At 40.4% G+C, this 12,468-nt stretch overlaps 2 protein-coding genes and 2 pseudogenes across 5 annotated transcripts; 1 reads left to right on the top strand and 3 right to left on the bottom strand.

The window, feature by feature from the left end:
- Nucleotides 1-56: 56 nt before the first annotated feature.
- LOC137731266 (uncharacterized) lies at nucleotides 57-1,012 on the bottom strand. The gene has a single exon (XM_068470365.2). The coding sequence runs from the start codon at nucleotides 665-667 to the stop codon at nucleotides 200-202; it is 468 nt and encodes a 155-aa protein (XP_068326466.2). The 5' UTR covers nucleotides 668-1,012; the 3' UTR covers nucleotides 57-199.
- Nucleotides 1,013-1,741: 729 nt separating this feature from the next.
- LOC148689818 (LEAF RUST 10 DISEASE-RESISTANCE LOCUS RECEPTOR-LIKE PROTEIN KINASE-like 1.1) lies at nucleotides 1,742-2,475 on the bottom strand (annotated as a pseudogene).
- A 4,473-nt stretch (nucleotides 2,476-6,948) lies between these two features.
- Nucleotides 6,949-10,137, bottom strand: LOC137730594 (LEAF RUST 10 DISEASE-RESISTANCE LOCUS RECEPTOR-LIKE PROTEIN KINASE-like 2.1). Of its 4 annotated transcripts, none has more exons than XM_068469581.2 (3): nucleotides 8,575-10,137; nucleotides 8,334-8,372; nucleotides 6,949-8,118 (listed from the first exon to the last, which is right to left on the bottom strand). In XM_068469581.2, exons 1-3 carry the CDS (start codon nucleotides 9,263-9,265, stop codon nucleotides 7,034-7,036), a joined length of 1,815 nt encoding a protein of 604 aa, XP_068325682.1. In that variant the 5' UTR covers nucleotides 9,266-10,137; the 3' UTR covers nucleotides 6,949-7,033. The 4 variants fall into 4 exon arrangements, with proteins under 4 accessions (XP_068325682.1, XP_088543709.1, XP_068325683.1 ...); XM_088687583.1 differs by having other exon boundaries at nucleotides 6,949-8,109; nucleotides 8,575-9,405; XM_068469582.2 differs by having other exon boundaries at nucleotides 8,334-8,366; nucleotides 8,575-9,405.
- LOC137731262 (uncharacterized) lies at nucleotides 9,891-12,448 on the top strand (annotated as a pseudogene).
- The last annotated feature ends 20 nt before the right edge of the window (nucleotides 12,449-12,468 follow it).

Genomic DNA, 12,468 nt, shown 5'->3' with positions numbered 1-12,468 from the left:
TGATTTGTATTGGTATATTTGGACCAAGATCATGAGAGATGATTGATCACATGACATACAACAAAGAACTTCTAATAATATTTTTCAAAGATTAGTTTATGAAAACATGAAGTACTTGGAGTTAACGAAAAATTTGATACAAATCGTTATAGAAATTATATGGCCGACATCACTTAGTGGAATAAGGCGTTGTTGTAATTTATTCGGGAATAGTGACGAGCGTAGGCCGCCAAGCTCTTCTCAGTAACGACTTGTAACGGAAACCGGTCCAGGCCGGCCTAGGCGAGCCCGGTCCAAATCCGCCAATTTCTTTACCTACCGCCAGCAAACTACCGAACTCTGCCCGCTTATCTCTCTCACTCTCCGCCTTCGTCCCGTCGTTCAACTCAAATGGCGGCGACGACACAAACAAATCCTTCAAACTGTTCCTCTGAACCGGAAGCTCTTCCGGTAGCGGCATCGGAACCGGCGGGTCACGGCGGCGACTGCTGCTCCGTGTCAGGAGCATGAGCAAGGTGGGTTTGCGGCGGGGGAGCTGGATCAAGGGGCTCGACCGCGGGCTTCGCGTCGGGCTCCGGGCCACGCCGCACTGCGTGGCGAGGAGCTTGAATTTCTGTAAAGTCCCCATCTTTTGGATTTGAGGTCTGTTGCTGCTGCTAACTCCCATTCCTCTCTCTATATATACATGTGAATTATTGGGGGTGAATATTTGAATTTAAAATGGTGAATGATTGCAGGGGAGAAACTGAGACACAATTGATTGCTTGTGAAATGGGGAAAAGGATATGTTGGGAGGTTGATGCATCTTTTTTATACACACACTGATAAATATTATAAATTAGACCAAATAGTGACTGGGTTTTTTTCTCCTCGTTTTTCACTAATTCAACGAGAGGAGAGAGAGGGGGTGAGAGAGGAGAGAGAAGAGAGAGAGTGGGTGCATTTTCCAAGTGAAATTCCAAAAATCTGAAAATCTACATAGGGCTCTGAAAAAGAGACAACACCTCATTCATTGACTGAAGAAGATTGAAAGGTCAGTTTCAACCATTAATAGGATAAAAATTTTAATCGGATATTAAGTGTCAATATATAAAATTTCTTTCAAGCTTTAAACATTAACAGGAGAAATTATAACATTAAAAAATTTATCTATTAATAAGAGACTTTGTAAAGATTAATTTATAATAGGGTAATGCTAAGGAGATTAAATTTGTAGATATAAATTTGTAAACTAAATGATATGGAAGCTGATGATTAGGTTGTAACCTAAATGTTGATATGCACATTCCTATTGATGACAAACCATCTAATTTGTAAATTTTGTCTACAATCTAATTTTTCTAATATTACTCTTGATAATAACACTGTAGCGATATTCCATGTGAACAATTTTCATCGTGTATTAAAGTTAAAATACATAGCATCTAAGTTAGGTGGCCTAGATTTCTAATTCCATTTTCTACGTTGTCAGCCTGCATCCAAGGTTCTTGAACAAGAACAACAACGTTGTCATTACCTAACCCTCACCACCACAATGTGATTTTTTTTTTTGGTAACCAAACAAACGTATGAAAAATCCAAATTTAGAAGTGTTAAATAAATGATTGATGAAATAGTAGTTCTAATCGTTTAACACAGTTAGACGTGGATTACGTCATAGTACTCAAGTTTGAACTTCTTTCGTGTAAATTAAAGTGATTTAAAACTCCATAAATTTTAGACTTTTGTCGTTTATGTCCATTTTACTTTCCGGTGAATGAGGTATTTGATCATGTCATATAATTCAAATTGGTTGATAAACAATATCACAAGAAGCAGAAAAAATAGAAGGAAAAAGATATAGACATCAAACAAGTATGAAGAGCCAAAACGCTAGAAGATCAAAACTATATGTGTAAAATATGAACCCAAGAAGTTGATCTACCAACTCTTTGATCAAACCTTTTTGAATTTTTCTTATGGCTGGGGTAGAATAACTTCGTGCCTATGCCTCATTATATCAACTGCCGGAAGAGATGATATGAGCTCGATGAGAACTCCGAAATTATGAAATCACTCTTGCTAGTTAGCTGGAAACACCGGTGATGCTCTGGATCAACGCAACCTGGTGTCCCTTGTGGAGCGATTGAGACATGCGTGACATCAATGGGGAAGAGCCCGGAGAGCCCATAATCTGCAACTTTAACGCAGAAGTTGTCGTCGAGCGGAATGTTGGTAGTCTTCACATCACGATGTACAATTTAATAAGCATGGAGGTAGGACAATGCGTTGGCGGTTTCTATGGCAATGCTCATATGAATAGGCCAAGTGAGTGAGCCAGGGTCTGCTCTGTCTTCGTGGAGATGATTAGCAACGGCTCCATTGGAAATGTATTCGTAGACAAGGAGGAGTTCGCGGCTGCGGCGTGAGGTGCAACCATAAAGGGAGACTAAGATTTTGTGGCAAAGACCGGTGAGGGATTTCAATTTCATTCATGAAGTGTTCACCGCGTTTGTAATTGTGTTCGTATAAGAACTTGATGTTGTGCGGAAGCGTCAACCAAGTGTGAGTGAAAAATAAACCACAATAACTGACAAAAGATAAATGGAACAATACCAACAAGAACACCAAGATTTATACTGGTTCGGCAATGCCTACATCCAGATTGGAGACGACGGAGTATTCCACTATAATCAATGAGAACATACAATAGTGTTTATCACTCAATTTCCCAAAGACCCGAATAACCCAAACTCTCACACTTACAATAGGAAGAGAAAACCAAAAATACAAAGCAAGACAATTTGAGAAAATTCTTCTCTATGCCAAATGGCTTCTTGCTATTTTTCTTTCTTCCTTGTTTTCTTGATGTTGTATTTGAGTTATGCCTACACCTCCTTTTATAGGCCAAAGGCCTCTCATCAAGTCAAAAGAATTAGGCATAAATGCATCCATTCTTTGACAACAAATTAGGCATAAGACCATCCATTTTATTTCCCACATGTAGCATGCCAACCATCAATTTTGACCACAAAAGTAGCCAACATCATTTGTTGGTTTTAGACTACCTTGTTTGAGCCAATAATCAACAATCTCCACCTTGGCGCAAACCCTCTAAGTAGAACTTCCAATAGTCGTCTCCCACTCCCCCATGGGGCAATCAACAAATTTTACAAATGCCAATCAAGTCTAAGCAGTGCTTAAACTTGAGCAACGAAACTGGATCAAATCGCTTGTACCATTGTCTTGGAGACTGCTTCAAGCCGTACAATGATTTTTCCAATTTGCAAACCCAATTTTCCTTTCCAGCAACCTTAAAACCTTCTGGCTGAGACATATAAATCTCTTCCTCCAAATCACCATGTAAGAACGCAGTCTTGACATCAAGTTGGGCCAACTCAAGATCAAACTGCACAACCAAAGCCAATAGAATACGAATAGAAGAATGTTTTACTACAGGAGAAAATACCTCATTGTAGTCAATGCCTTCTTTCTGAGCATAGCCTTTAGCTACCAATCTGGCTTTGAATCTTACATTGTCTTTTCCCAAAGATTCCATCTTTTTGGCATACACCCATTTACAACCAATTGCTTTCTTCCCCTTTGGTAACTGAACCAGCTTCCAAGTCTTATTTTTATGAAGAGATTTCATCTCCTCATCCATAGATTTCTTCCACAACACGTACTCTGAACTCATGACAGCTTCTTTGTAGGTGGAAGGAATATCATCTTCAATAACGGGAAGTGCATATGCCACAATATCAGTAAATCGAGCAGGCTTTCGAATTTCCCTTCTCGATCTTCTGGTTGCAATATAGTCTTGTTGTTGTGGAGGCTCTTGGGTAGGTGCCTCCTCTTCATCATCCTCGTCCTCATCATCATGATTAACTGTAGGACTAGTGTCTGTAACATCAGACCTTACTGGAACAACTGGAGTCTTCAGTAACTCCACCTGCTTTGAGCTACTCATGGTCTCGGTCGTTTCAGTTTCACCTTCATGCTTGTTCTGATTAACCATAGCAGCCTCATCAAAGGTCACATCTCTGCTTACAACAAATTTCTTCTCATCTGGACACCAGAGTCGGTATCCCTTCATGCCAGTGCTAAAGCCCATAAATAGAGCTTTCTTTGCTCTTGGATCCAACTTACTTTCTCTGACATAATAGTAAGCAGGACAACCAAATATGTGTAAGAACTTGTAATCAGTACAAGGTTTACCAGACCATACCTCCATGGGCGTTTTGCCCTCATTCGCAACAGCTGGCAATCGATTAATGAGATGGCTTGCATAAGTAATTGCCTCAGCCCAAAACGCCTTGCCTAATCCAGCATTAGACAACATACACCGAACTTTCTCAAGCAAAGTACGGTTCATGCGCTCCGCCACCCCATTCTGTTGCGGTGTCTCCCTAACCGTGAAGTGCCTCACAATACCCTCATCTTGACAAAATTTCAAGAAAGGATCAGACTTATATTCACCCCCATTGTCTGATCTGAGAGTCTTGATCTTTCGACCGCTTTGCGTTTCAATCATCTTTTTCCACTTCAGGAATATCTTCAAGACTTCATCTTTACGCTTCATGGTGTACACCCATATTCTTCTAGAGAAGTCATCAACAAAGGAGACAAAATAATGGCTACCTCCCCAAGATGCATTCTTGGAAGGTCCCCAAACATCAGTGTGAACATAATCAAGAATGCCTTTAGTGTGGTGAATAGCAGTGCCAAATTTTACTCTAGTTTGCTTACCCAACACACAATGCTCACAGAATTCCAATTTGCATGCCTTTGCACCTTTCAATAAGCCTTGCTTCACCAATCCTTGCAACGCTTTTTCACCAGCATGCCCAAGACGCATATGCCATAACCTCGTGGTGTCTGTGCTATCTGCGTCAGCAGCTTCGGTGACAGCTGCTTCACCAATAACTGTACTCCCCTTCAAGAAATACAAGTTATTTCGTCTTGTACCTTTCATCACCACCAGTGCCCCGTAAACAGCTTTAAGAACTCCACCCTTCATGGTGATCTTGAGACCCTTGGATTCCAATGCACCCAGTGAGATAAGATTTTTCTTCATATCCGGTACATACCGAACATCACTTAATTCTCTGACTGTTCCATCATGCATCTTCAAACAGATTTTGCCTATCCCTTGTGTTTTGCAGGCATTATCATTACCCATCAAAACAACTCCACCATCCAGCTCCTCGAAGCTAGAAAACCATTCTCGAATGGGACATATATGATAGGTGCAACCTGAATCCAAAATCCACTCCTTGGAGTGACCATCAGCAGATGAACTAGCCAAAGCAAACTTGAAATCATCATCTCCAGATTTTGCAATATTTGCTTCAGGACCCGCTTTCTCTTTGTTCTTCAATTTGGGGCAGTCTCTCTTCCAATGACCCTTTTGGCCGCAAAAGGCACATTCATCTTTAGCAGGAAACTTCCCTCGTGACTTTGAACGAGATTGTCCCCGCTTCACATATTTTCTTTCCACTGTTCGACCCCTTGCAACAAGTGCCTCGGTTTGTGAATTGTGAGTCTTTAGTTCCTTCTTTCGACACTCATGATTCACCAATGCCGCAGACACCTCATCAAGTTTCACCTCGGATTTTCCATACAACAAAGTAGTTGTCAAATGATCATAATCATCAGGCAATGAATTTAACAAACATAGTGCCTTGTCCTCGTCAGGAATTTTCACATCAAGGTTTGCTAAATCAGCAAGTATTTTATTATAATCATTGAGGTGTTCATGCATAGAAATACCTGGACTATACTGAAATCGGAAGAGTCGCTTCTTCAAGAAGAGCCGATTTTCTGCGCTCTTGGTCATATACTTCTCCTCCAATTTTGTCCATAACTCCTTAGCAGAAGTTTCCTTCATATACGGGTATTTCAACTCCTTATCAAGGAATGATCGAATAGCAGCACAAGCATGAAGATTAATTCGTGTCCACTGCTTGTCATCAATATCTTCTGGTTTATCTTCCAGAACCATATCCAACTCTTGTTGATACAACACATCCATAACTTCACATTGCCACATACCAAAATTATTAGAGCCATTGAATTTATCAACCTCTAACCTTGTAGTAGCAATTTGATGTCTATTGGATGTAGATGTCGACGAAGACGATGTCGACTCCTTCCCCTTCACACATTCATCTTTATCTCCAGCCATCTACTCGGCACTATTCACGGGACTGTAGCGCCAACAAATTTTTCACTCCCACGAGAACGCCTAGTCGAAACACTAGGCTCTGATACCACTTGTTGTGCGGAAGCGTCAACCAAGTGTGAGTGAAAAATAAACCACAATAACTGACAAAAGATAAATGGAACAATACCAACAAGAACACCAAGATTTATACTGGTTCGGCAATGCCTACATCCAGATTGGAGACGACGGAGTATTCCACTATAATCAATGAGAACATACAATAGTGTTTATCACTCAATTTCCCAAAGACCCGAATAACCCAAACTCTCACACTTACAATAGGAAGAGAAAACCAAAAATACAAAGCAAGACAATTTGAGAAAATTCTTCTCTATGCCAAATGGCTTCTTGCTATTTTTCTTTCTTCCTTGTTTTCTTGATGTTGTATTTGAGTTATGCCTACACCTCCTTTTATAGGCCAAAGGCCTCTCATCAAGTCAAAAGAATTAGGCATAAATGCATCCATTCTTTGACAACAAATTAGGCATAAGACCATCCATTTTATTTCCCACATGTAGCATGCCAACCATCAATTTTGACCACAAAAGTAGCCAACATCATTTGTTGGTTTTAGACTACCTTGTTTGAGCCAATAATCAACACTTGACTGCAACTTCCCGGCCATCTTTGAGTTTTCCTAAATTGGATTGATTAAAGCGTTTGTAACTGTGTTGAACATATAATGATTGCAACTTCCCGGCCATCACTCCTACTGTGTTGATTCATTGATTCATGTACAGAAATAAACAAAACAAAAATGAAATACATACTTCATTATTTAGATTGCCTTAGAAAAACATATATTTGTTCAAGTAAAATACAGGGTTTCTACTGTATTGATATCAATGTAGTAGAAGAATCCGTCGGGGATTTTGGAGGAGAAGACAAGTAAGGCTTGGGTGGTATCTGCAACGAATCAACACTCCCTTCCAACATATCTATCACTTCCCTCATCGTTGGCCGGTTTGAAGGATCAGTTTGTATGCACCACAAGCTCACTATGATCATCTTCCTCGCTCTTACTTTGTCTTCCTCATTCATAACATTCTGCAGACCAAGCTCTTCATCCAATTCAAGGCGCTTGTAAATCCAATGCGGAAAATATATTTCACTTGTATTTTCAGCTTCAACGTCGATGTTCCTTCTTCCACCAACAATCTCCGAAAGCATCATTCCGTAGCTGTACACATCTGACTTGTGTGAGACCCCTCCAAAGTTTCTACAAAATACTTCTGGAGCAATGTAACCTGGTGTACCTCTAGCTCCCAACATCGACACAATGCTCTCGTTCCTGTTGCATATTTTGGCAAGGCCAAAATCCGAGATTTTTGGGGTGAACTTTTCACTGAGAAGAATGTTGTGAGGCTTGATGTCGAAATGCAAAATTCGTGTGTTGCAACCACGATGTAAGTACTCCAATCCTCGAGCAATACCAAGTGAAATTTGATCCAGAGTTTCCCATCCCAAGTGATGATGATGATTCTTGGGAGTACTTGCATCAAATATGAACTTCTCGAGCGATCCGTTAGGCATGAATTCATAGAGCAGAGCCCTCTTCGAACCCTCAAAACAGTAGCCCAACAAGGAGACGATGTTGACATGGGAAGTTCGACTAATGGCTGCCACTTCATTCATAAATTCTTCTCCATCTCCTTTAAGTTTGGTCAAGACCTTCACTGCTACAAGACGGCCGTCCTTTAACTTTCCTTTGTAAACAGCACCATAGCCTCCCTGTCCTAATTTTTCTTTGAAGGAGTTGGTCATTTTCTTGACCTCCGAATAGCTATGCCTTTGAACTTGAAGCGGTCCATAGCTCCTTAGAAAGGCCTCAACAATTTGATGTTTTTGGATACGCTTCTTCCAAAAGAAACAGCAGACAACAACTAGAACGACGATAACAGAAGCTGCACCAACTGTTAAAGGAGAGTTAAATTTGATTGAAGGTGTGTTATGCAGAGCAATCAATGGATTTTGCAAACGTGTTTAAACGCTTGCTCATTCCGTGATTCTTAGAAAATTAATCCAGAGGGATTAGGGAATGATTGATTTCCGTCCTTTGGTTCTAGCACTTGTCCTAGATGAGTATGCATACCAATTAGATATTTAAATGCAGAGATATCAATCTTACCTAGTCCTAGCTTCAAATTCAACTGCTTATCTCCTGCACCTTGAATTGCAAAGAAAACCGTTGTTAGCTAAATCACAGAAGATAGAAGTGGCATAAATAACGTTACCCAAAAAAAAAAAAAAAAAAAAGAGGTTAATGCATACATAACAATCATTTAATACTTGTGTGTATCTCCTTTGAAGAAAGGAATCGGATTATCGCACGTCAGAGAAAGAAAGAAAGGTCATGTAAATGTATATACCTTTGGCGCATTTAAGTTTTCCCTCTAGAACCAGGCATTCACCTTTGCTTTCAATACATTGAAAACATTCTGGTGCTGACACGTTGAGGAAAAACTCAGCTGTCAATGAAGAGGACATGTTGGGTTGAGACGGACGCATGGGGACCCGAATGGTTTCACACCTTGGTGGCAGAGGGTTAGGTAAATTACTGTTAGATGAATTGATATAATAAGTATGGTAAGCATTTCTGCAGCCATCCTTAGGTTGTGGATAAGAATTTTTGTCTAAGATGTTGTTGCATTTGATAAGGGTAAGATTGAGTGTGAATAATGATACTTTAGGGATTGAAGAAGCGCTGGGAAGACTCAAGTCGTCGAAAACTCTGTCGTCGCAGCGATCCTTTTCTAAGCGGTCGGCAAGGTATCCGTCTTTGATAGTAATCGAATTTGATACAGGGCCTTGGAATGCATACCAGTATCCTCCCTCTTTCAATTGGATTTTTGGCCAATCGGGGTCTGAACAATTGACTGTGAACAATCCGCATTCAGGAGGATCTCCCGGGCTTTTGAAGGGGAAGTTGATGTTGCCTACTATGTCACTGCAGAAGTGGGCTGGACAATGTTTGGAGGGTTCCGCTTCTGAATATTCAGCAGAGTGCAGAACCACAAGGTGAGCAAGAACGGAGAGAATAAACAAAGCCACCGGAGCCATCCGAGAATTCCCAGCTGATCAACAAGAAGAAAGCGCCGCAAAGGAAGAACAATAAGAAGATCTACTCCTTCTCTAATTCAGAACAAGAGTGATGAATTGCACAGAGGTTCAGAATTCTTTGTTTGTAATGTATTAACACCCCTGTTGACTTGGAGTTTGGGAGATTGGAAGACTTATGGGAACTAACCATGTAAAGTGTTGCTTGACTAAAAGGCTTGCATGGTCGATTAGGGGAGTTTCCTTCTCAACTTCCCGATTGAGCAGCACCATAAAGACTTTGGCCCCTTGACTCTTCAAACCATTCTCGTCGCTATGATGACATTCAAAAATCCTTGCAACTCCTCCGAACCACACAGATTACGGAAAAGGATTGAGTGTTCAGTGTTCACTCGTCGCGTAGTGAAACATGTTCCGTTCCTTCTTAGTTCTTGCTTGCGGGTCTACTTATTTGTCTGAGCACTGAACAGCTTCATAGCTGAAAAGCATCTCCAAGTAACAGTACTAACGTTGGAAATCATGCCTGTATCCTCCCTCTTTCAATTGGATCTTTGGCCGATCGGGTTCTGAACAATTGACTGTGAACAATCCGCATTCAGGAGGATCTCCCGGGCTTTTGAAGGGGAACATGATGTTGCCTGCTAAGTCACTGCTGAAGTGGCCCGGACAATGTTTGGAGGGTTCCTCTTTTGAATATTCAGCAGAGTGCAGAACCACAAGGTGAGCAAGAACGGAGAGAATAGACAAAGCCACCAGAGCCATCCGAAAATTCCCAACTGATCAACAAGAAGAAAGCGCCGCAAAGGAAGAAGAATAAGAAGACCTACTCCTCTTATTTGTCTGAGCACTGAACAGCTTCATAGCTGAAAAGCATCTCCTAGTAACAGTACTAACGTTGGAATTTAAATTAGTAAAACGTCATGACGAATTTGCTCGTTTGTGACTGCCATTTTCTCTACCGGTTTTGATGGTTAAGTAGTAAACGGATAGTGTAAGAAGTAAAAATAAATGTGTAGAGAGCACAGCTCTATTTAAACTTCTTCCTAAAATCTTTTTCTATTTTACTCTAAATAAATAGAGTACATTGAGCTTTTTCGTTGTTCAGAAAGTAAGCTGAGTTACGCATCCCAAACAAAAAACTGACAAAGTAAATGGGCTAAACTGGACCGCTACATGACCCGTTTCAGAGGCCCATATTGAGCCTACCCAACCCAGACAATATTTTTAACGAAACGAGGAATCAAAACTTTCATGCGCACCGTTTCGGTTAGAAAGGAGACGAACCGGTATGTTCCAGAGGCTTCTTTCCTTTTTTGTTTTTGGTTAAGTTTTACTTCCATTTTTTTTTTTTAATTACTAGAAGCTAATGCGTTTACCGTATGCCAGAAAACATATACAAGTTCATATATATATATGTATATGTGTGTGTGTGTTTTTAAGGAAGGAAGAAATTTTGTGATTGTAAAATCTGGGATGATTTGGTGCGTTAGGAACTTATTAGGGAGTTAATATAGCTTTTAATTGTTGCATGCAAGAATTGGGTATCAAGTAAAATGCACTTAAAACTTAAAAAGCTTCCAACTTTATTGAAAGTGGTTTTGATCAGAGCACTTGTTTGTGTGATTCATCACGGATTCATGCCCTTCTTTGCAATTTTTTGAACTCATTGGAACGATTCTTTGTTTGTTAACTACGTGTGAAGGCGGTTCGATTGTTTTAGCTATTTGCTTGTGGAATCGGAATCAGAGATTATCTTCGTATTCATGGATTTAACTCAGAAATTGAGAATGTTGATAATATACAGCATCCTTCTTGCAGAGATCTCTTATAAAGGCTTGCATTCTCTTCGAGTTGGGACCTAACGATTTTATCTCCAGGCAATCATTTTGTTATTGCAATTCAGGTTTTGATTGTTTGTGTCTGCGCTTTTATTTGTTGGGGAATCATTTTATTTGTTTGCGTCCAGTGCTAGACTCCGAGGAACAATTGCTGCTGCTGTAGTGAAACAATGGCATCCCAGTTTTTGAGATTTGAGGACTTGTGACGTCTGGCCACAGAACTTTCTTGTTGGCAAAGGCGTGGTGTCCCGTGGCTCATGACGTCTGGCCACAGAGACAGACATGTAAGGACTTGTGGACTTGTCTTAGCATATTACAGAATCAAGATTGGGAGATGGTGCTTCCTCAGGCTATTGGAAGACGCTGTTGGGGATCATATCAAGATTGGTTGATTCTAGTGAAATAAGTCGATTGTTACAACCTTGAGATTAGCTTGTTGAATCCGTTCTTTAGGAAGAAAACTGATCTTCCCAAAACATGGAAATTTTATCACAAGATGGTTCTCTCAGCGCTTCCCTCTGTCGAAAAATTTGTTTGCATGCTTGTTCATAGCCAACACCGGGAGCTTGCATTTTGGGTCCGCGGAGCTCAATCATGACTTAAACATAAGCTAGATGGTGAGCCGTTTGAGGATGCTGTCTTGTCAGATGGATGTTTCTATCCTCTAAGCAGTGATTATAGCATTTCGAAGATTAAGGTTACTAATGGGCTTGCTGCCATCAGAACAGAGGATGATCATGAGATAAAAACAGAGCCATTAAGTGAAAATATCCGAGGAGCAGGAAAATTACGGTGTGTTGAAGTATCTTGTGAGAGCTTCTACTTGTTTAAAGGTTTTATAGCCCCGAACCTGATGCTGTTCTTGAAACACATGATTTCAAAGCATATAAACTGGATTTCAGCCGGATGGCATTGAAGAGGGTACATGATTTGGGCGATCAAATACTATTTCTAGGATTCAACTAATCACTTTTGAATCAAACATAGTCCGTTACGTCACATTTTTTGTTCATTTCAAGAGCTAAGGTCTAAAATCGGAATTTTATTTTAATCATATGGGCGGCGTGCGTCAATAATTTTGCTCAAGTTGATCATATGCAATATGCTTGTCGCTTGGAAATTCGTCCAGCACCACCAATTAGTTATTTTTTCAAGTAATGGGGTACCGCCTATTCACTCATCTTCAAAGATGCTGCAAAAACCCTGAAATTCAACACGGCTTCAATTCTCTTCACTGTTTGTCAGAACAGAATCATGTGGTTTCGCAAGATGCATGAAGCGAGCACACTACCCTGGTCCACTGGCCTGAGCCACAAACGTAAATGTTTTTCACATTTTTGTTGAATATATATATATATATGATTGCCG

Source organism: Pyrus communis, chromosome 16 (genome assembly GCF_041283825.1).
Source record: "Pyrus communis isolate YQ-2024b chromosome 16, ASM4128382v1, whole genome shotgun sequence".
In the NCBI taxonomy this organism is placed as follows: domain Eukaryota; kingdom Viridiplantae; phylum Streptophyta; class Magnoliopsida; order Rosales; family Rosaceae; genus Pyrus; species Pyrus communis.
This window is presented reverse-complemented; position numbering and strand designations above follow the sequence as displayed.

Excerpts from the sequence above, each read along its gene's own strand:
- LOC137731266 (XM_068470365.2), bottom strand. The coding sequence starts at position 667 with ATGGGAGTTAGCAGCAGCAACAGACCTCAAATCCAAAAGATGGGGACT.
- LOC137730594 (XM_068469581.2), bottom strand. The coding sequence starts at position 9,265 with ATGGCTCCGGTGGCTTTGTTTATTCTCTCCGTTCTTGCTCACCTTGTG. Across the intron at positions 8,373-8,574 it reads AAAACTTAAATGCGCCAAAG|GTGCAGGAGATAAGCAGTTG; the intron begins GTATATACATTT and ends TTGCAATTCAAG. Across the intron at positions 8,119-8,333 it reads GAATTTGAAGCTAGGACTAG|TTGGTGCAGCTTCTGTTATC; the intron begins GTAAGATTGATA and ends CTCCTTTAACAG.